The 23,878-nt window shown below is 44.7% G+C and overlaps 1 protein-coding gene across 4 annotated transcripts in view; it reads right to left on the bottom strand.

Annotated features, from left to right (window-relative positions):
• The window catches only part of Exoc6 (exocyst complex component 6), a 141,491-nt gene extending 127,018 nt beyond the window's left edge, over positions 1–14,473 (bottom strand). Inside the window, exon 1 of one of the 4 annotated variants that reach the window (XR_007830660.1) lies at positions 14,216–14,469. Coding sequence is in view for 3 of the 4 variants with exons in the window: in XM_051146403.1 (XP_051002360.1) it covers positions 14,216–14,337 (122 nt within the window). In the remaining variant the exon portion in view is untranslated. Of the gene's footprint in view, positions 1–759; positions 928–14,215 lie in introns of those variants that run through there. The other 3 variants (XM_051146403.1, XM_051146401.1, XM_051146402.1) reach the window with 3 other exon arrangements.
• Between the last annotated feature and the right edge of the window lie 9,405 nt (positions 14,474–23,878).

Raw genomic sequence — 23,878 nt, 5'->3', positions numbered from 1 at the left:
CAGCAAAAGATGAGATCTTAATCCTTGAAGAGTGTCTAACCTAGTGTTAATGATTCTATACCGATATCAGCCACTAACTATCTATGGAGGCCGCGAGTATTCCATCTGGTGTGGAGTATTCATTACCTGGTATTATTCCTAAAGAGAGTGGGTTTGGATCCATTTTAAAATAAAAAAAAAATTTTTTAATGCAAAACCAAATATTTGTAAGTAAATAAACAGCTTCCTGTCCCAAGAGAATTGCCACACCAGCGTGAACCCCAGCCATCGGCCCCTCCCCTGCAACCCACGCTCGCGTCTCGCAGGGGGAGAAAGGTGCTGCAATCGGGGAGAAGGGTGCTGGCGTTTCCCGCTCAATTTAAATTCTCCCACGCCGGGAGCAGTCAGTGCGCCTGGGTTTCCACCAGCGCGCAACTTGGCACCGGGGTCAGTCACTCCGGCCGCCGGCAGGTGACCTTCGTCCCCACCACAGAGCTGACAGCCTCCGCGGACAACGCACTCAAAGAGTCAGGGCCTTGGCACCTGAAGGGCCCAAGCTGGGGCGGCTCCCCGGGCCAGAGACACCCCAGCAGCCACACCCACAGGCGGCGCGGCGACAGGTGCCCCGGTCCCCCGGGTCCCGCAGCCCACGAGCGCCCGCCCTCCGCGCGCACCACCTGTCGGGCCGACGCGCGCGCACCCGGCAGCGGACGCCCCGCCCGGCTTCTAAGGAGTCCCTGGTCAGGGCGGCACGAAAGCCTGGGCTTATGAGAGCTTTACCGGAGGGTGGGCCCTACGCAGGCGGTGTCGGTGCTTTCGATCTCCTGCAAGATCCGCTCGTGCTCCGGGACCGTGCCCAGAGCCTCGCCGCCCTCCGCCATCTTTCTTGGCTGGAAGCGGAGGAACCGGCCGGGCGCGCCGCCGCGCAGTCCACAGGAGCGAGCGGCAGGTGGCGCAAGCGCGGCGCGGCGCTGAGGGGCGGGGTTTGCGGGAAGGGGCGGGGTCTGGCGGGGTGGAGCCCAGTGGGTGGGGCTGGGGAGAGAGGTGTCGCCGACTGTCTGCGGGTTGGGGGTGGCGGGAAAACAAGCCACCGCCTCCATCTTTCCTCGCCACCGGCCCCTAGTTATCTAGAGACACTTACTAGTGTAGTGTGTGCTAGAGCCTCAGCTGCGCGCTACAGGTACCCTAGCAAAGACGAAGGTGACCCTCAGTCAAACGCACTCTGAAATAGAAGCTACCAGTGCACCTGATGGGCTTTAAATAGTGGGGAGTCGGGGAAAGGCAAATAATTTCGCGAAAATCAAAACTGAGTGGGTCGTTTAAGATTTATTTTAAGAACAAACAAAAAATTCTGTACCGCGACTGCTCTGAATGGATCATGTCCCCTGCCTGATGCAAGTTCACCGAGGTCAGTCACATTGAACATAAACTATTAAACATCAGGGGGAAAATGAGAACAAGACTAAGACACTTGCTGGCAGGATACAAAAGAGGCCCAGGGCAATGTTTGATTTTGTGCGGAACGCGAGTGTTCCTAGGAAGTAAGTGATAGGTGGACTGGGGTGGGGATAGAACTCTTAAGGGGGAAAAAATGGCAAACAGAGAGGTAGAAAGAAATACCAGGCGGCTTGAGAAAAAGAAGCTTGCTCAACAACCTGTATCTGGGACACCATGTAAGCCAGTTTGTCATGATCAAAGCAGTGGTGTTCAAACCTACCCTGAGGGACAGGTAATTTTCTGGTCTCCGCTAATCCAGGAGCTTTCAGCTTCCCTCAGAGTCAGGCAGTCTTTGCCCTAGCCAGCTGCCGGACTCACTCCCTTCCTGGGCCTCTACTACCAGCCTTTCTCCTTCCTCCTGGTCATAGGAAATCCCAGGAGATGGGATTGAGTAACAAGTCAGAGCATGAGCTCCGAAGATAAGCATCCCAAACCACATTCCTTGATTGATAGCACCTCACAGCCATGTGATGCTAAGCTAAACCTAATCCTTTTCTGCCTCAGTTTCCCTATCTATAGATGCTGATAGTTGCAGCATCTGCCTTGCACTGCTATCCTATAGTATATTAATTTCTTTTATTTCTGTAACAAATTACGACAAACACTAGAACTTAAAGTGACTCAAGGGTATTCTCCTAGGCTTCTGTGTTTCTTTCCAAACTCTAGGAAAGAATTTGTTGCTTTATTTTTCTTTTTTCTGGTTTGCTGTTGTTGTTGTTGTTTCCGGTTTTGGGGGTTTTGTTTGTTTGTTTGTTTTTCTCAAGACAGGGTTTCTGTGTAGCCCTGGCTGTCCTGGACTCTCTTTGTAAACCAGGCTGGCCTCGAACTCACAACGATCTGCCTGCCTCTGCCTTCTAAATGCTGGGATTAAAAGCGAGCCCCACCATGCCCAGCCTGAGTGCTAGAATTAAAGGCATGTGCCACCACACCCAGTGTCCCTTTGTTTTTCCAGCTTCTAAGTGTCAGTACATCCTTTGCCTGTGGCTTTCTCACTGTGAAGCTTTGATAGCCTGTAAGCAGCTCACTACGTAGACCAGGCTAGCCTTGAACTCTCAGATAACTGACTATCTCTGCCACCATAAATGCTGGGATTAAAAGCATGAGCCACCATATCCAGTGCCATGTGCCACCACGCTCAGTTTAAGGTGTGATATTATTAGTAGTTTTTCCAAAGTTGCTCTTTGTGTGTTGACATTAAATATACCATAATGCTGTCATATTTAGTGACCTTGATTAAAAAAAAAAAAAACTGTGGCACAGTGTAGACTGCAGCTCCCTCATGCCCATGTCTATCAAGAGCTCCAATGTGAGAAACAGTATTTATGAACTCCTGTCAGAGGGTATAAATCTCATGGCTATTCACACAAACGGGTCTGTATTAAAAATAAATTAGACTTTCCTCTGCTGACTGCTTCTCCCAGCTACTGAGGTCCCCTTTCTGGTATTAGGACTTCCTGCTTGCAGGTTCAGCTCTTGAGAAAAGAAACCTGAAAACTGAATCACAAAAGAATGAGTACAAATTTTCTCTCTCCTTCAAAAAAGTAAAAATCTAGTTTTTTCTACAGTAAATTTCAGGCATTTTGGCTCAGAAAGTAAGCGAAACTCGAGTTCATTGGTCTGCAGAGTAAAGCTGGGTTATGACTGTGAGAGCAGGCTCGTTGGGCAGGCCAGCATGCAGCTAGCAGCTGTCTCTTGCTGGGGTACTCTTCCCCTAAGCACAGGCTACGCAGACCCTTTCCCTCCTCTTCACAGTCTTGATACCATCTGTCTGAACTCAGTTCCAAATGCTCCCCTGGAGAAGCTAGGGCTGCTTAAAGATGGCTCTTCCTGGACCCTTCTCAGCAGCCTGCTTAGAGAGGCTGCCTCCCTGTTCGTCTGTACTGGGCTAGTCAGCTCACCACTTCTCCTTCGAAAGCAGCTTTTGTTGTTTCCTTTCTGACATTTCTGTTAGTACCTAAAAGAGTTTCTTTTTTCTTTTTCTTTTTTTCTTGTGGTCCCCCCCCCCCAAGACAGGGTTTCTCTGTGTAGCATTGGCTGTCCCGGACTCACTTTGTAGACCAGGCTGGCCTCGAACTCATGGCAATCCGCCTGCCTCTGCCTCCTGAGTGCTGGGATTAAAGGCGTGTGCCACCACACCCAGCTCTAAAAGAGTTTCTCGCTAAGGATTTAAAACTGAATGTGTTCATAACTAAGCTTTTCTGCCTTTGATTTTGTTTTGGTTGTGCTTGGTTGGTCGGTGGTTGATTGGTTGGTTTTTATTAAATGAGGGGTGGAACATGCTAGGCAAGTGTCACACTCCTTCCATGATGACTTTCCATGATGAAAATGGAGGCCATGGAAAAGTGCATCACCTCCCACCCTTCAACCTCCAACAGAGGACCAGTAACCTGTCTCACCGGTAGACTATGTACTTGCTAATCCCTGCTTCGCTTTTTCTGTAAATTGTAAGACTGCCTGGGAAAGCTGGAAAGAAATTAGAAAGTTTTGGTTTTGTTTTCCCCCTGGCTTGACCAAACTATAGTAAACCCAGTTTCTTTTTACTGATTTGCAGTCTCTTCTGGTTCCTTCTGTGTGTGTGTGTGTGTGTGTGTCTGTGTCTGTGTGTGTGTGTGTGTGTGTGTGTGAGAGAGAGAGAGAGAGAGAGAGAGAGAGAGAGAGAGAGAGAGAGAGATCAGATGAGCACAGCTGCACACATGTGGAAGTCACAGGACAACCTGGGGTGTTGGTCCTCACCTTTCACCTTGTTTTTAGACCGTCTCTTTGTCTTTCACTGCTGTACACACCAGGTCAGCTGGTTTGTGAGCTTCCAGGGCTCCTCCTGTCCCTACCTCCCATCTCACCACGGAGATTACAGAGCCACACTCCTGGGCCCAGCTTTGTATTGGGGGTAGGGGTGCTGAACTTAGATCCTTAAGCTTGCATAGTAAACACTTTATCCCCTAGCCATCTCCTCAGACAGCTCCAGTATCTCTTTTTTTTTTTTTTCCTCCCATCTCTGGAGAGCAAACCTAGGACCTCACACAGCTATTATGTTTTTCTATGAGCAATAAACCTTAGAGTCTAGTTTTATCTACAGACCTGAATTGTCTGGCAACACTACCTCTGAGCTACATCCTTAGCCCATTATCTTATCTGCACATTTTAATACCAAAGAAAAAAAAAAAAAAGAGCCGGGCGGTGGTAGCACACACCTTTAATCCCAGCACTCGGGAGTCAGAGGCAGGCAGATCACTGTGAGTTCAAGGCCAGCCTGATCTACAAAGCGAGTCCAGGACAGTCAAAGCTACACAGAGAAACCCTGTCTCAAAAAACCAAAACAAACAAACAAACAAACAAACACAAAAAAAGCACCAAAAGGGGGGGGGGGAGCCTAAGACTTAATTGGTTTCTTTAGTCTGCTCTGAGGAGGGGGATGGGGAAGGTAGGGCACACAGGCAGATTTTACAAACACTGAGTTATTTGGGCAATACATAGTAACTGACAGAGACCTACCCAAAAAAAATTCCTCCTCAGGGAAGGGAAAATCAAAAAGCCATGAAGACTGTCAGGGTGAGGTCTCATTCTCTGTCTAAGGAGCAAGGTACACGTTTGACTTGGAAACCATGTTGTCATTAACAACTTACACTGTAACCACCTGTCTCTGCACTAATAGCCTGGCTTAAGAAAGCATCGCCATTGGGAGGAGAATGCAGAAAGCAGGTAACCTAGTCCAGCTGTTTAGCTGCTTGAGGTCAAATCCCAAGTCACTTCTTACTAGGTGTTCCATTCAGGGAGGTCCTAACTTGTGTAAGGCCTGGTCCCTTCAGGTGTGGATTGGGCACAGTAAAGAGCTCTAGCTCACAAACTCGTGTGCGGATTAGAATAATCTGTGTGCAATGTTTCACTTGGCGTTCTAGCAACAATGGCACTGGAGACTAAACGTACCAGGTATTTTTCAGTAAACTGTATAGGACAACAGTTTAACTTCCTCTTTGATAAAATAAAAAGCAAGCCACAGTTGTTCTTTTTTTTTTTTTTTTTTTTTTTTCCTAGCCACTGCTACAATAGCATGGTTAGGCATCAGGGCTCCTGGATCTTGAGCCTTGATATTTCAGAAAGGTCAGTTGGTGGAAACCACATGAAATCGGTTTCCTGCTAGCACAGAGGAGGAAAATGGAATGTGTCTTTATTTTAAACTCGTGCTTCCAGAAGCACTTCAGCGGGCACTCTGAACCTAGTATTAGGAAGGCACACATCTATTCCTGTCCTTTTGGTCAGTGCCCATCTCTTAAGGCATATACTGTGGTGATAAACAACAAATTAAGGCTTCTGTCTCCACTTTTAGGCAACGCTTTTAAATCAGGTTCTAGGTCAAACCTCACTGCCCAGGCAGGGAGGGGCTTGCATGCACTCAACATTTGTTATGTAGGTGATGTAATCCATCCAAGTAAGCTTAATGTTGTAAAAATCTGTTTTATGAGGGTAGGTATATGTCTGCCTGCCCCCCCCCCCCGAAAAAAAAAAAAAACTTCCTGCAATGGAGAGCCCTTTAATAGACACATGATCTTTATGATCTTTTATGCACTCAAGATTTGCTGTGAAATACAACTATAACAAAATGTAAACCCTACTGGCTCTAACAACTTAAGCATTCCAGCCCGCTTCTAGATGCTTCTTCCAGTTAGCCCATCCCAAGGGTGAGCCTCCAGCTTCCAGGTTTTTTTAGTGCAGTGACCCCAAGTGACCATGCCTTGTAAGTGCAGGAGAATAAACAAAGCCCAGGGGCAGGGTGGATCCCTGCGGCAAACCCTTGCACAGGAACCCACTGTGGAGAACAATAGCAGGAAATCTGGTATTGCAGCCAAATAAAATCAGTTTTTCATGAAATATGGGCCAGTGCTCAAAGGAATTCAAAAGCAATCAGCCCCGAGTTTGATTCATTCATCAGCTGTTTTCATAGCATTGGTTTTGTTATTATTGTTGTGGTTTCTGCAGTGTTGGGCGAGTGCTTGACCACTGAGCCACATCCGCAGCCACACAGCAATGATTGACTACACAGTTCAGTCAAGGACCCCAGACTGCACCAAGGTACTATAAATGCAATAAGCCACTGTCTCCTCTCTCTCTCTCTCTCTCTCTCTCTCTCTCTCTCTCTCTCTCTCTCTCTCTCTCTCTCTCTGTCTCTCTCTCTCTGTCTCTCTCTCTGTCTCTCTCTCTGTCTCTCTCTCTGTCTCTCTCTCTGTCTCTCTCTCTCTCTCTGTCTCTCTCTCTCTGTCTCTCTCTCTCTCTCTGTCTCTCTGTCTCTCTCTGTCTCTCTCTCTCTCTCTCTCTCTCTCTCTCTCTCTCTCTCTCTCTCTCTCTCTCTCTCTCCCCTTCCCTCCCTCCTCTCTCTCTTCCTTTTTAAAAATTGTTTTAAGATGTTGCGTGTCTAGGCGTTTTGCCTGAGTGTCTGTTCCCCACGTGTGTGACTGGTGCCCAAGGCAGCCAGAAGAGGGCACCAGATCCCCTGAAACTGAATTTACAGATGGTTGGGAGCTGCCCTGTCAATACTGGGCAGTGAACCTGGGGCTTCTGTATGAGCCTCTTTCCAGTGCCTCTTGTTCCTCCTCCTCCTCCTCTCCCTCTCCCTCTCCCTCCTCCTCCTCTTCCTCCTCCTCCTCCTTCTTCTTTTAGTGAAATAAACTACATTATTTCACTTTTTTTTCCTCCCAAGTAGGAATGGAGAAGAAATGAGAGAATGCTTAATTGGCATGTTCATTTTGGTTTTTATTCACTTTACATCCCGAACCTATGCTGTCCTCTCCTCCCTGTCCCACCCTCCTGCCCTCTTCCTCCTTTCCCTCCTCCCCTGCTCCTCAGAAAAGGGGAGCTCCATCCCCTTACCAACCCACCCCAGCAAATCAGTGGTAACAAAACTGAGTACTTCCTATTCCACTGAGGCCAGACAAGGCAGGCCAGCTAGGGGAAAGTGATCTAAAAGCAGGCAACTGAATCCACGTCAGAGAGAGCTCCTGCTCCACTTACTACGGGACCAACATGAAACCAAGCTGCCCATCAGTTACATATGTATGTGTATGGGGGTGGTGCCTAGGTTCAGTCCATGCCTGCTCTTTGGTTGGTGTTTCAGTCTCCGTCCATGGATGGCCCTAGGTTAGTTGGCTCTGCCGGTCTTCTTGTGGAGTTCTTATCCCCCTCAGGATCCTTCTATCCTTCCCCCAACTCTTCCACTACAAAATTAATAAAAACCACATGGAATTGGCCATAAAAACAGTTGATCAATGGAATTGAATTGAAGAACCAGAAATAAACCCACACACCTATGGACACTTGATTTCTGACAAAGAAGCAAAAACCACACAATGGAAAAAAAGATAGCATCTTCAACAAATGGTGCTGGTCTAACTGAATGTCTGCATGTAGAAGAATGCAAATAGATCCATATTTATCACCCTGCACAAATTCAAGTCCAAGTGGATCAAAGGCCTCAACATGAAACCAGATACACTAAAGTGAAGAAGAGCCATAAAGTCATTGCCACAGGAGAAAACAACTCAGGCACTAAGATCAACAGTTAATAAACGGAACCTCATGAAACTGAAAAGCTTCTGTAAAGCAAAGGACACTATGAATAGAACAATATGGCAGCCTACAGACTGGGAGAAGATCTTCATCAACTCTACATCCCTACAGAGGGATAATATCCAAAATATATAAAGAACTCAGGGAATTAAACACCAACAAACCAAATAGCCCAATTAAAAAAATGGAGTATAGAGCTAAACAGAGAATTCTCAACAGAGAAATCTCTAATGGCTAAGAAACACTTAAAGAAATGTTCAACATCCTTAGTCATCAGGGAAATGCAAATCAAAATGACTCTGAGATTCCACCTTACACCTGTTAGAATGGCTTCCTTCCTTCCTAATGCTTGCTTATTTACTTAATTATTTATTACAGTTCTATGTATTGAACCCAGGGCCACACTTGCAAGTACTAAACCATTGAAGTGTACTTCAGGTTTGTTTGTTTGTTTGTTTAGAGAGAAAGCCTCACTTTCCCCACATTGTCCTCAAACTTATTACATAGCAAAGCAATTGTATTTCAGGCATCCCTCAGCACACCCAGCCTTCCTCAGTGCTGGGAATAGAGTGCAGGGCTTCAGGCACACTGAGCAAGCGCTACCGTTCAGCTATATCCCTGACCTATGGCATTTTTTTTCTGACCAATTTTCCTATTCCATCTTATCCCCACAAAATGTAGTATAATATACAACTCTGATTAGAGAATAAATGAGATAATATTGTCCTAAATATTAAGTATTAATGAATATGAATTTTTTTTCAAGAGGGGTTTCTCTGTGTAGCCCTGGCTGTCCTGGACTCACTTTGTAGACCAGGCTGGCCTTGAACTCACAGCGATCTGCCTGCCTCTGCCTCCTGAGTGCTGGGATTAAAGGTGTGTGCCACCACACCAGCTAGTGAATATGATTTTTAAAAAAGACACCTCTCTCCCTTGAATGTTATGCACCCAAAATAAAACTTTCATTACTGCAAGCCTCTTAGCGCTGGGATGCCCAGCTATAAATGAAATGATTTCTTCTTTTCCTTTCTTTTTCTTTTTAATGTGCATGAATGTTTTGTCTACATGTATATCTGTGCACCATGTGCATGCTTGATATCCATAGAAGCCAGAAGACATTGGATCCCATGGGTCTAGACTCATAGATGGTGTGGATATTGGGAATTAAACCTGGATCTTTTGGAAGAATAGCCAGTGCTCTTAACTTCTGAGCCCACCAACTCCTTTTAAAATAATGACTCTGAAGCTGAAAAGATGGCTCTGAAGTTGAGAGTGTGTGGCTCTCTTTCAGAACTGAGACCAGTTCTTAACACTCACATCAGGCAGCTTGCAAACTACCTGTGGCCCCAGCTCTACAATGCCTGATGGCTTTGTTTGGCCCCTGTTGGTACCCTCACTCACATGGTATACCCTGATACACACATGCACACATAAATAAATAAATAATTATCAACCTGGGGTTGTAGCGCATGCCTGTAATCCCAGCACTCTGGGAGACAGAAGCAGGTGGATCTCTGTGAGTTCGAGGCCAACCTGGTCTACAGAATGAGTCCAGGACAGCCCAGGCTACACAAAGAAACCCCAAAACAATAACAATAACAAAATAAACCCAGCAAATTGGGCTGGAGAGATGGCTCAGAGGTTAAGAGCACTGGCTGCTCTTCCAAAGATCCTGAGCTCAATTCCCAACTACTCAGTTTCAAGATGCTGTGTTTGTTTATTGTGATACCAAGTTACATATTAAAAATAAGGTGTATAGATTAAACACAGACACATGTACATATATTATACATGTAATACATATTGGAATATATGTCTTAGATGTACACTATTAATGTAATGCTAGCATTTAACAAGCATTTGCTATGTGCCAAACAGGCATTGCACTAAGATCCATAGTCGATAATCACTTGCTACAGGCAGCTTAATACTTTCCATCTCAGTTTCAGAAATTAAAGCCAAAATCATACAAGCAATGAGTGTATATGGTCCAGATTAAACCCTAGATTAAGTCAACATACTAAATGAATGAAATAAAGTAGAAATCTTACATTTTTGGAAATGCACTCAACAAGCCCGTTCTGAAGTTGAACTTAGTTCACTTTTTATGTTATGATTTGAGGATATTTTTACCTTGAAGCTTTAAATTAAAAAAAAAAAAAAGCTTCTTTCTTTCTCTAAAATCATATTTGTTATCTTTATTCCTAAAAACATTAAAGTCAAAGAAATACGATATCCTGTTTGCTCTCAAACTGGGTAAAAACTTCACGGTCAGCTTTTGGAAACGTGCCCAAGGGAGTCTGTGAACACAAGTGTGAAACAATTATGTTATCACAAAACAATTACAAAAATTTCTTCCGGTACGTCATCCCGTACAATTCCCTTTTCCTCCTATTTTCTCCCAGCCTTCTGCAGGCCCTTTTGTGGTTCTGCCTGCACCTCCACCCCTCCAGCTCCCACCGACTTTCTTATCAGTGGTGCTCTCTTCCAGCAACAAAACATAGGTTGACTTCTGAACCACATTGCCTCAGACCTATTTTCAAAGCCTCTACCAGAGAACTAAGAACACACCTGCAGGGAGGCCGTGGAAGGCTTAAGGAACCCCAAGCAACACCCTGGTCTGTGCAGGGGGTGCCTAGTGGGTGAGGCCTAGTGTCAGGACGTTCTAGTGTGACTATGGATGATAACTAGATGCTATAAACTGGGATTGCCCTCTCCTAAAACCGTAGCTGCCTTCACTAGTTTATTAGGATCATCGTCAAGATGAGGATTCGGGCAGCCGGTGGCACAAAGGATGTGGTGATTGAAAACTGTTGCCTTCCTTCCTCAAGGAGGCTGTTAAGGCTTATAAAAACAGGTACTACGTTTTCTTAACATGGCGAAGACATTAAGCCTCCCAGGGACAGCCAGTAAAGGAGACATATCCCCTAGAGGGAGAAGCTGTTGTGGAACCAGGTGGTTTTGAGCCAAGTAAAAGGACAGGGAGTAAAAAACAAGGAACCTGAGAGAATGAAAATATCTTGTGGAAATTAGTCAGTGTCTGGCTGTAGCATGGTGCAAACTGTGCCCAGAACAAAAGGACACAGACAGCAAAACCAATTTGAGGCCCCACGGGGTGATGAGCCGCACACCGCGCTGGCAAGTATTCCTGTGGGCTAGGAGAGGCTCAATGCCGGAAGCTAATGTGTGCTAGAAAAAAACACCTGCGCGGCAGCAGGCTTTCCTTCCCACCTCGCATCATCCCTGTGACGGTTGTGCTGTTGTGGTTGTTGTTGGTTGGTTTTGGTTTTTCGAGACAGGGTTTCCCTGTGTAGCCTTGGCTGTCCTGGACTCGCTTTGTAGACCAGGCTGGCTTCGAACTCACAGAGAGATCCACCTACCTCTGCCTTCTAGTGCTGAGATTAAAGGCGTGCGCCGCCGTGCCCGGCTTGTTTTCTACTTTGTTTTTCTTTTCTCTTTTTTTTTTTTTTTTTTTTTTTTTTTTTTTTTTTTTTTTGTTTGTTTGTTTTGTTTTTTACGGGTTGTTTCTGTTGCAGTGATTAAAAAATACCTTAGCAAAATCAACTCTAGGAAAAGGGGCTTTAGCTTACCATTCCAAGTTAAGGTCTAACAGATTGGATGGGTTTGAAGCAGCGAGCCACGCCCACAGTGGAGAGCAAAGAGAAATGAACGCATGTGCGCTTAACGCGCTCAGCTAGCTATCTCTTATACAGTCCAGGGCCCCAAACCAGGAAATGGAACCACATACTTTACTTTTAGGCTGGGTGCATCCCACATCAGTTAAGGCAACCAAGATACTTGGCTACAGAGAGGGCCCCAGCACTGGGTCTAGATAGTCGCTTCCTGAGACTGTCTTCCCAGGTGATTCTCCATTGGGTCAGGTTGACAATTAAACTAACCACCACAATGGCTAACGCTGGATTCTACTTTCCCGGCCTGCAATTTTACTTTCCAGCTCATCTGTACCACTTTAATGGCTGTTTCTCAGGTAACTCAAAGTGCAGTGTCTCGGGTCTCTCTTCCAACCCTCCTTCAAACAGTACAGCAGCCAATGGTACTATATTCCACACAGAGAATGGAAGTTAACCTAGGGCCTCAGAATCATGTGGTGCTGGCCTAAGGGTCTACTGTGGGCAGCAGGCAGGGGAGGAGCTTGAAGTCAAGAAGTTGGACGAATACAGACTTGGCAGGGTGCAATGGTCATCAGTGACGTCTCCTGGTCTCAAAGACCCCACTCATGACCGCCCAGATAGACCACACTCGTTCTGCCATATAATGGGGGTGGGGGTGGGAGCGGGGAGGTGAGGAGGCGACTGTGCCAGAAACGTTTGAGCAACTGAGTGGCATTAGTAGAAATCAGGAGCGGCAAGCCGCTGCGATCTCTGAATTCATCCCGCTAGAGAGTCAAATCCCACCTCTAGAGAGTCAAATCCCACCGTGCCCTTAACACCGCTCTGCAATAGGTCGCCTCAAATTCCTGCCTGAAAAATGAGGTACGCCGGGGAAAGATGGCGATAGCGTTTAGCATGTTTGCTGAAGGTGCCTTCTCTACCCTGTGATCAGGAAAATGAAAAAGAGAACACTCAGATATTCTCCCTGCCTCAACTCCCACACACAGGGATTTCCCCCAGGGAGGTGTCACCACCGATCCTTCACTGCATCATGGCAGTTTCCTAAGCCTGCCCTCACTGTCTATCCCAAGACCTCACAGCAAGACCTTTTTGTCTCTTCCAAGCAATCTATTTCCATTTAAATCCTCCCTCTCGGCCCTTAGAGTTTTTTTACTTTAAAATAGTTTTACTTCTCTCCCTTATGCCTTCTAAACTATCCACCGAGCAAAAGCACACATTTAGGAAGGCGCTGGTTGGCACAGTACACAGTATGATCCACACACAGAGAGTTCTTTGCAACTTTGTATTGCCCATCTAAGGATTGAGCAGTAAAATTCAGTAGCGTTCTTTGGGCACAACACTGCCCTGAACTCTTCAAAGAGAGTGGCGCAAAATATAAATTAAACATACAGCAGGAATGTATGCAAGTTTAAGCAATAGATTTTTTTTGAGAATAAAGAAAAGCCATTTCAAAAAATGTTCTCCTACTTGCTCTATAAACATTACCCAACAAATATTTACTGACTGTCACCATCACAGGGATCAGTTGGCATCTTGTTCTCACACTGATGTCATCTATAGGCACGGTCAGAGATGACAAGACATTTAAAGCCACCCTTTTAACACAGAGACATCCAGGCTTGAACTGTGCAAGTGAATGCCCACATTACCAAAGGAGCTATTTTTAGGTCTTACATAAAAATTAAAAGTGTGTGGCTAAGAGGCTACCAGACACTCCGGGGAGCAATGCAAAATGAGCTGCTGTTGTGTTGCTCTGTAACTCACATTCCACCCAAATATGAACTGGCTCCAATGATATGTCTAATTTTTCTGGTCTTTTTTTTTTTTTTCACTGAGATATTTTAGAGAAAACAATTCAATGGAAGTGGAGTATCTATTAGAAGATGAGATGGAGCCACTTTTGATCACTATCACTTAGGAGCCTCACATTTTTAGCTTTGTGATCATGGGTCAGGAAAAAGGTAGAGTAATTCTTAGAATAACTCAAGGGATAAGAAAAATTCAATACTAAGTAGGTATAGAACTATGATTGTTTTTCAAAGATATTTGTATTCTGTTATTTTTTAAAGGTATGCAAGAAACCAGGCATAGCAACACATAAGCTAATCCCAGCATTTGGGAGGCAGAGGCAGGTGGATCTCTGTGAGTTCCAGGCCAGCCAGATCCGTTGAACTGAGAAACCCTGTCTCAAAAAAACAAAACAAACACCAAAAAGAAAAAATAAAAAAAAAAAGACAAACAAAGAGAGAGGGAGAGGAAGAAAGGAAAAGAAAAAAGTAAACAAGAAAGGTATATACACGCATCATCTTAGAGCCACTGAAAATCTAGAATTTAAAGCCGAATTGTGCACGTTTGGAATCCTAGCATTCAGGAAGCAGAGGCAGAAGGATAACTGTGAACTTGAGGCCAGCTTGTGCTACAGAGTGAGACTGTCCCAGAACACACACACACACACACACACACACACACACACACACACACACACGTAAAACAAAAAGGAGATAAATGAAGCTAAAATAAATAAACTGCAAAATATAAAGGCATTCTACCTTAAAGTAGCTTCGATGGGCAGCTCAAAGGACTGTATCTCAGCCAGGAAGTTCTCATAGGCTTGCTCCGCGTCTTCTTCCAACATGGTACCGCGTGCTTCTGGTTTCCCAGCTGTAGACATTTGCTTTTATGTGGAATGACTACAGTTGATACAATAAATGGTGTTTTCCCCTACAATTGTTATAACTCTTCTCTGGCCACCCAAAGAAGCAACAAAAAGCAAGCTCACGGTCTGTCCTCATGCTATCAATGTCCTTGCTGCTAAGAATGCTGCACAGCTGTTCCTGCCTCGTCTCTACTTACAAACATTTTACTTATTATTAACCTTGACACAGTTCAGAGAGCTCCTGCCTACTGCCTGCTCTTTATTCCCTTATTTCTCACAGACAGCAGCTCTGAGATGGGAGCCAGAGCTATGACACCATAAAATTAATTAGATGCACCTGTTTTTGATGTGATATCTGTTTTAATATTATTTATGCTAATAGAGACCATTATTTGCAACAATATTATTTTTCAATTTTATTTCATGCGTATTGACATTAGGGTGTGAGAGCCTCTGGAAGTGGAATTACAGACAGTTGTGAGCTGTCATGTGGATGCTGGGGATTGAACCCGGGTCCTCTGGAAGAACAATCAATGCTCTTAACCACTGAGTCATCCCTCCAGCCCTATTTGCAATAATATTTATGTTAACGTATGTTCTTGGCTATTCATGAGAACTCTGGCCCTGCTGATGGGCCCCAAGAGGCAGCTTGTCTAGGAAGAACACGATGACCTAGAGAATGTGATTTTGAGGTCTCTGGGATAGTTAGTTTCGTGCTCTTTGTCTCTTCTGCTCTCTACAGGCTAATTGTCGCCCTTCCACAAGTATCGGTTCCTTCCCCTCCTGTTCCAGTGCAGATGCTCCTAGCCGTGCTTAGATGTTAAGCCTCCTACGCTTACTCCCCACTGTGGGTGAGTGGGACAGATTCTTTCTGCAGAATTAATGTTAATAAGGAGAAAAAAAAAAAAAAGAACACGAAGATGCCAAGATTTTAGAAGGCTGGTTGCCATGGAAAGGAAGAAAGAGCACAGGACCTAGATATTCAAAAATACCCATGGAAAGTGTAACTGATATAGGTCTGCAGGACTAACTCGGCCTTCCCACTGGATCTTCCCAACTCTGGGTCTCTCCTCAGGCTTATAGAAGGTGGGTATTTAAAGAGTTAGAAAGTGACATTCTTTCGTATGAAGCTATTAGTTTTAAGTTTTGTCATATTTTTAATTGCTCTGAAAAATTGAAGTTCTTTCCCATGAAAAATAATAGCCCTGGTTAGTTTTATGTCAACGTGGCACCAGCTAGAATCACTTGGAATGAAAGACTCTTAGTTGAGAAAATGCCTTCCTAAGATTAGCCTATAGGCAAATGTGTTGAGCATTTTCTTGATTAATGATTAGTGTGGGAGGACCCAGCTCACAGTTGGTGGTACCAGCCCCGTGCAGGTGCTCCTGGGTTGTAATAAGAAAGCAGGCAGAGCAAGCCATGGGGAGCAAGCTAGTAAGCAGCACTTGTCTGTGGCCTCTGCTTTAGTATCTGCCTCCAGATTCCTATCTTGAGCTCTGGCCCTGACTTCCCTCACTGACGAAGTGTGATCTGAATGTAAGCTGAAACATATCCTCTTTTTCAGTCAGCCCCCTTGCATGTTTTTGGTTGGTTGGTTGCTTGGTTGAGGTTTTTTGTTTTTGTTTTTCAAGACAGGGTTTCCCTGAATGGCCCTGGCTGTCCTGAAACTCCTTGAATTCAGAGATCGACCTGCCTCTGCTTCCCGAATGCTGGGATTACAGGCTTGTGCCACCACTGCCTGGATCAGCCCCCTTGCATCTTTTTGGTCATCTGAGAAAAACATTTCCTGAGGGATACATGAAAGAGAGCCATCCGCACCTCCCACATGTACAGAGAAGAGCATGTGTTTTCATGTGGCCAAAGCAGCCTAAATGGAAGCTGCCCACACAGACTGGATCAGCCAGGCCCACAAGAGCAAAAATGGCCACAGATTGATGACCAGCAGCCACAGAATCATGCAGCACCCTTTTCATTGCCACCAACAGCTCCAGCTCAGTCCTGGTTTCCTTCCACAGCAGGGTGGGATGTGCCTAACACTGTGTGGCCCATAGCGTGAAGTAACAGTATCCTCCGCAGGCTTAACAGAGAACAATGACTCTCTATCACCTGTTAACATCATTTGTTTACAAAGTGTCTTGACTTGTACCACTTTATAGGACCACGGACTGGCTGTCATCCTATTTATATTTGTCTACACCCTTTATATAATAGATGCTTAAGAAATGCCTATCAATGGGACTGGAGAGATGGTTCAGTGGTTAAGAGCACTGACTGCTCTTCCAGAGGTCCTGAGTTCAATTCCCAGTAACCACACAACCATCTATAATGTGATCTGGTGCCCTCTTCTGGCAGGCAGGTGTACATGCAGACAGAGCACTGTATATGTAATAATAAATAAATAAATAAATAAATCTTTTTTTTAAATGCCTATTGAATTAATGAATGGATGAATGAATCAATGAATAAATGAATGTGAAAGCTAGAAGTTACCTTTGTTCTGTAGGGAAGCATTGGTCTAAGTGATGAAAACATCTGACAACTTCAAATTAAAGTTATTAAAACCCGAAAACGCATATGACAAGAAGCCATTCTTTACATACATGAACTTAATGCACCAAAATCAAAGAACAAATGCATGGATAATGCCACAAACATACACCTGAGAAGACAGATCGTGCCCTAAACACCACATGGTTTTAAAATTGCTTCTTCTAAAAAAAAAAAAAAATTGCTTCTTCCAACCAGAGCCGGATTTTTTGTTTTGCCCAGCCATGATGAGTAAGGCCTTTTTCCGAGCACTTGGCAAGCAGAAGCAGAAGTCTGAGGTCAGCTCGGCTACATAGGAAGACCTTGTCTGAAAAAAAAATTTTTTATCTAAAAATTTCAAACTTAAAGAAGAGTCCTACAAAGAAACGTGAATAGCCATGTGTCCTTCGGTTGGTTCCTACAAGTCACTACATTTATTAGAGGGGATTTTAGCACACAGGCTAAGTCTTCAAAACAAAATCCTATTGATTTAAATAGAGGCTTAGGAAAACAATGTGTCAAGGATTATTTAGCAAACCACTACACAGTAGCAACTACAGCTTTGAATTATACTGTGGGGCAACCCTGGGCCTGCTGCCCAGAGCTGCAGATCTCTTCCAGCACAGCCAGCTCCACCCAAACAGTCCAGGTCTAGTAAGCCGCTGGCTTGCTCCCACCTTCTGCTCTGAGTTCCCCACCATCCCTCCTCTCCAACTCCACTCTCTCTGCTCCTCTCACTTTTTAAAGTAAGTGTTCTCTCCACCTCTTACTTTCCTCCACTCTACGGAAGACACAAGCAACAACTTCCTGTTTCCACCAGCTCAGCAGCATCTTCCTTTTACTTAAGACTTTCTTTGAGTTCACTTCCTGCGTGAGTGTGTGTGTGTGTGTGTGTGTGTGTGTGTGTGTGTGTAAAACAATAGGAGAGGCTCTCCTCCCACAAGCCAGTCAGAAAAACAACCTCCTATGTGGGTGATGGCCTGATAGCAAATTCACCAAATAAAGAAAAGGAGAAAATGAAAAGTTTTTCAGCAGCCATTTTCTAAGATATCCATTAAGAATAATGGCATGGGGCTGGAATATTCTGTTTCTACCTTTAAAATATATAAGTAAAAGGTCTATAAGGGTAAAAAAAAAAAAATGCCCAGACAAAATATTAAGAGACAAATACCACTGAGCTTGTTTTGCCTTGGTCATCTACCTCTGGGCATGGGGCCTGCCTTTAAGTGTGGTTTGTACACCCAGTGAAATTCTGTCTCCACCTTTGATCTCTCCCAGCTACAGATCAGACTCACTGCTTCTGAGGAGGAAGCCTGGTACCTAATGGAAGCTGAAGTGATCTGATGATCAGGGCATGAGACTCTGGAACCCATGCCTGTTCCTGAAGCTGCTTTGGAATTTTTCTTCCTTCTCTGTAACTAGACCTCTGTCTTGTTAGTCTGCTAGGAGTCCTCAGCCCTCTGAATCTTTAAAAAAAAAAAAAAAAAAAAAGGCTTCTTCAAATAAAATCCCATTGGCCCTCTGACCCCATCAGGACAAGGCTCCAGCTGCTGTCAGGGTTTCACGGCACAGGGGCCTGCCACCTTCAGTTTGATGTCTTAAGGGAATATCTAGGAACTGGGGACAAAGCAAGGGTGGTGTACCCAGACGGGAGAAGAAAGGTTCTCAAAGAAGGTGACCCAGCTTTAGCAACTATCACCTGGATTTCAGTTCTACTCAGTCTTGTGGAGTCTGAGTTTCATTCTGTGTAATTCTGACCTTGGTGTGTTTTCATGTAGTCATAAAAGACAATAGAAACTTAGCCACTTTACAAAGGAAAGTCTATGCAAAAGCCTGTCTGCTGACGTGTCGGCTGAATAAATGTTGCAGGATATTTGATGCCATTGTGAACCCTGAGATTGTGAACTGTAAAAACCGATTTCTTGTTTGGTGTGGTTCCACCCTAGCATACACCTTTAATCCAAGAGTTTCTGCACACAGGGTTTAACAAAGTTAACCCTAGGGCAAGAAGCGAGCAAGAAACCAGCTAACAGGGATTAAAAATAAAGGCAGGGGGCATTGAGAGAAGGGTATTTAAGACAGTATGGAGAAGAAAAGGGAGCTTTTTGGCTTTTAGCTTTTGGCTTTTTCCTCTTGGGCTGTCAGCTGAGCTAGCAAGCTTTTGGTCTTGGACTTTTGGGTTTTGGCTTTTTCCTTCAGCATGTGAGCTGAGTAGGAAGGCCAGCTGGGTGCTTTCTCTGCCTCTCTGAGTGAGCAGGTTTTTCACCCCAGAATTTGGCTCCTGAGTTTTCATTGGTAAAACCAAACAGTTGGGATTTTCATTTCTTGAAACAACAAATAAATGTCGAACATTAGCTTCTCTGTTCACAAAAATAACAATTACTAGTTCTATTCGAATTTGTTCCATTGCAATATAAGAAGGAAACAAATTATGTGGACTGGTAAGGAAAAAAATCGCATATGGAGAATATACATTCTCTATACTAAAAAAACAGATGTATAAATAATAAATGAATACAGGAAGATTTTTTTTTTCAGGAAGATTTTTTTTAGGTAAATTTTAAATATATGTTTGTATATTAGTGATGATTGAGACATGAAATACAAAGCCATGTGGTAGTGCTTCATACCTTTAAATCCAGCACTTAGGAGGCAGAGAAAGGCCAGTCTCTGTGAGTTTGAGGTCAGCCTCGTCTACATAGGGAGTTCCAGGACAGCCAGGGCTGTTCCGCAGAGAAACTTGTCGGGGAGGGGGCGGGGAAGAGAGATGAACTACAAAATCAATACCATATACAATAGTATTAAAGTACATCAAATACTTGGGAATAAGGTTGGATCATAACTGGAAGAGCTCACAGAGTCCTAAAGCAGTAAGAGGTGACAAGCACGATGAGGGATTTGGGTCCAGCTAGCCAGACTTCAGCACTGAGGTGAGGGCACATCATGCAAGAAAAAGTCCAAGAAAACCTAGAATACATAGGGTCTTAGAGGCCTGGATCTAGAATGACTTTTAGCTCTTGTGACTTGCTTTCCTAGATTTCTTTGGTATGTGGGTGAGTGGTGTAGGCTTAAGGGTCAGGTCATGCTGCGGGCATCAGCCGCTGTTCTGTCACTGTACCCTGTCACACAGAGCTCTGCTCAGCATGTGCCCTGGTGTTCCCCACTTCATCCCCATAAAACTCTGCATATGAACTTCTAATACCACTGACTCAGACATGGTCCTCAGGGACAGAGCTGGGCCAGGACTTCACCATGGCCTTGGGTAGCAGCACAGGCTGCTCACATGAGGCTGTTTCTCACCATCCTGGAGGCTCCAGCCCTTCTTGTTCTTCTGTTTCCTTTTCTCTCTCATCTCTCCACCACTTACCTGATCATGTTAGTGGCACCTGGACCTCTGGATGACCTCTGCTCCACTTGCGCTGTGTGGCAGTGGCCACTTTGTCTTGTTTCTAATAATGAAGGATCATTCTTTGTAAAACACATTTTTTAGATGTATTTATTTTGTGTGCATGAGTGTTTTTTTGCATGGACAGAAGTGCACCATGTGCGTGCCTGGTGCTATGACCCAGTGCCCTAGAGGTCAAAAGAGGGCATTGGAGCCCCTGGAACTGGAATTACAGCTGCTTGTGACCCACCATGTGAATAATGGGGACCAAAACTTGCTCTCTGCAAAAGCGACAAGTGCTCTTAACTGATGATGAGCCATCTCTCTAGGCCCAGGAGGTAGATGCTACTAAACTTCATTTTAAAGCATTTAAAATAGTGAACAAGGAGAAACTGAGTAACTTGCCCTGGGTTACTAAGTCCATAGGTGGCAGAAATAGTGTCAGAAATAATTTTAGTCACTATTTTAAATCACCTCTCAGATGCATGGATCTAACAAAGAAAAGAACACTCTAACCTAATAATGTTTAGAAGGAAGAAATATAAAATCCCTTAGTTTAACTAAAACCTGAGAACATTCATTATTTCCATTATCAAATACCTACTCAGGGACAGTTACATATTAATAGACTCTTTTTCCCCTGAGAACTTTCGATCCAGTCCTGAAGCCACATTGTTTCGTAGAACAGGCTCAGTGCGGTGAAGAGACCTCCCAGGCAGCTTCTCTGAGAGTTCAGAGGAGGGGCACCTAGGCGGCCTTGGGAGAAGATAGGAGAGGGAATAACATCTCAGAGCAGAGAAGACATCTCAGGGAGTAAAGGAGGGAGAGGGGCAAGTCTTTCAGACAGAAAGAATGGCATGAGCAGAGAGAGACACAGAGCAAAGCTCATAACCGGGAGCTTCTGGAAGAAACTCGTATGCCCGCAATGCCACTCCCCTACTGTAGTCATTCATATTCAGCATAGAACAGAGAGACCCCTGTGGGGCTCACACCTGTAACCCTGGCCCTGGAGAGACAGAGGCAGGAGGATTGACAGGAGTTCCAGAGCAGCCTGGCCTACGGAGTGAGACCCAATCAACTTTGAGTGTGGCTCACTTGGTAGATGGGTCTAGCGTGCTCATGTTCTGAGTTCGATTCTCAGCACTGCGTAAACTGAGTGTGGTGACACACATCCATCATCGCAGCTCTCGGGAGTGGAGGCAGCAGGGTCAGGAGGTCAAGCTCATTCGTGAGCCACACACATAAAAGGTTTAAGGACAGCCTGGGGTACATGAAGCCAAGTCTCAAAAAATAGTAATAATAAAATAACCACAACAGCAAGCAGTTCAGAGGTCAGGCCACAGCCCCCATTATGTTTCGGGTTGGCAAAATTCAACGTGGCAGGGTTTTCTTAGTGTCACCCTTTAAGAGAGATATGACATGCAAATGCATTAAAGGAGACAAGTATTTGTTCCGATATTCTTTCAAGTGGAATTTCTGAGTGAAATGTCTATGGCACTTTTCAGGATGATCACAGACCTCCCTGCTGCTTGCCCAGGCCAATCCATCTTCTGCCTCCACCCCCACCTTCACCCCCTACCTTCTCTCACCCCTATGCCCACCCCAGCCTTGGTGCCTACTCTTCTCTGCTGTTCTAGTCCCTTGGCCCCTTTGCCTCGCCTCCTAGTTCTCATGTGGGTCTGACTTGCTCCACTTCCTGGCTCTGGCTTCTGATTGGCTCCACTTCCTGGCTCTGGCTTCTGATTGGCTCCACTTCCTGTCTCTGGCTTCTGATTGGCTCCACTTCCTGCCTCTGGCTTCTGCTCCCTTTCTCAAAGCTTCTAGCTGATGTTCACCGGGCTCACTCCTTCCAAGCTCATCTTTGCTGGACACAAACATGTCGCCCTCAATGTGACTCTCCTCTCCCTGGCTTCCGCTGCTTTCTCTTCATCACGGGAGGCTCTTCAGCTTTGGGTACAGTGACTTTACCCAAATAATCTCATCATCTGCCTTCTCTCTCAGAGTGTCAGATACATGAAGGCAACGTGTTGTTCCTTCGTCATCCATTGATGATGTGGCTGTAGTTCCTACCCATATACACACGTGCCTGGCAAGCAGAGGACCCTCAGCAAATATTTGTTGGATAGATAAACGAGGAGACATACAGATGAGAAGTGGGAAAATATGTATCCAGATGATTTCCACTGAAGATGAGAAAGGAACACTAAAAAAGAATGACTAAAGCCTTAGAAAGGGTGGAAAGCCTCCTAAGCGGCGCTCTTTGGGGTGGTATTCTGTATTTTTGGTTGTGAGCCCAGCCTTTCATGGCTGCGCCATCTCTCCAGCCCTGAGTTATTATTCTAACCAAGCCTTGCTCTCTGTTACACATCTGTGAGATGTGTAGTCACAAAACAGCAAATCCTGTGCCTTCCCACTGCGATGAGGCATCCAAAGGCAAATGCAGAGCAACAGAAGTCAGGACCGCAGGTGCCTGGGGCGAGAGGGGAACCGGTGGTAGAGGAAGGGGTTTCATGCAGGTACGAGCTCGGTTTTTCTAGAGGAAAACCTTCTGGAGGTCTGTTGCAAAACATTTGACAGCACTCGTCGACCCTCTGAACAGTACACCCAGAATTGGTTAATTAGGGGGTTGGGTTTTTTAGTGCCCAGAGGGTTCAAGTGAGACAGAAAGTGTGCGTGTGTGTAGAAGACAGGCCACTAGGCCTGCCAGTTACTGAATAGATTCTTTTGGCTACTACAGGGGTTTACAGAGAAGTCACATACAGAGAAGCTGGCAGACACTGAGAGCCTTAAAGTGAAAGAGGACATGTGGCCTCAGATTCACCATAGGGATGCTTGCCTGAGACACAGGTGGCCATGGAGATCGGCCCTGCTGTTTTGCTGTTTCAGCAATCAGCCCAGCGACTAGCACAAGTCAGGTGTTCAATAAATATTTGTTCGATAAATAATCTTGACATAGAAGCACAGTGCTTTGTAAGTAATGGATTACTAATGAATATTTAACTGTGATATCACAGTTTGTCTTACAGAGGCTATCTAAAATAAAACAGTTAAAAGCTGCATTGTACTGATACGATTTCAACATTAGGAGATCTTTCAAGATATTAATTGGGGTTTTTTAAAAACCCACATAGCATTATTACTTTTAGGAAATGTGATTCTTTATTTGGCTTATATTTGGAAGTCTGTTCTTTAAGCAAAGAGCTATGGCATAAAAATACGAGTTTCCATAGAGCCATTTATATATATACATATATAATATATAATATATACATATATATTATATATATAATCTTCAGAGAATTCAGCATATAACATTTCACTACAAGAGTTTTGTGATGGTTCAACAGATCTTTTTTCTCAATTAGTATATGCCTACAGTTCTTTTTTATTTATTTATTTATTGGTTTGGTTTTTCAAGACAGGGTTTCTCTGTATAGCCTTGGCTGTCCTAGACCCACTTTATAGACCAGGTTGGCCTCGAACTCACAGCGATCCGCCTGCCTCTGCCTCCCGAGTGCTGGAATTAAAGGCATGTGCCACCACACCCGGCTTATGCCTACAGTTCTTTAAAGAATAAGATACTTCAAAAATAATCACATAGTGCCCAAAAATGCATACAAATTTACACATCAGTTAAAATAAATG

The sequence above is a fragment of the Acomys russatus genome, chromosome 5 (genome assembly GCF_903995435.1).
Source record: "Acomys russatus chromosome 5, mAcoRus1.1, whole genome shotgun sequence".
Taxonomy (NCBI): Eukaryota; Metazoa; Chordata; class Mammalia; order Rodentia; family Muridae; genus Acomys; species Acomys russatus.
This window is presented reverse-complemented; position numbering and strand designations above follow the sequence as displayed.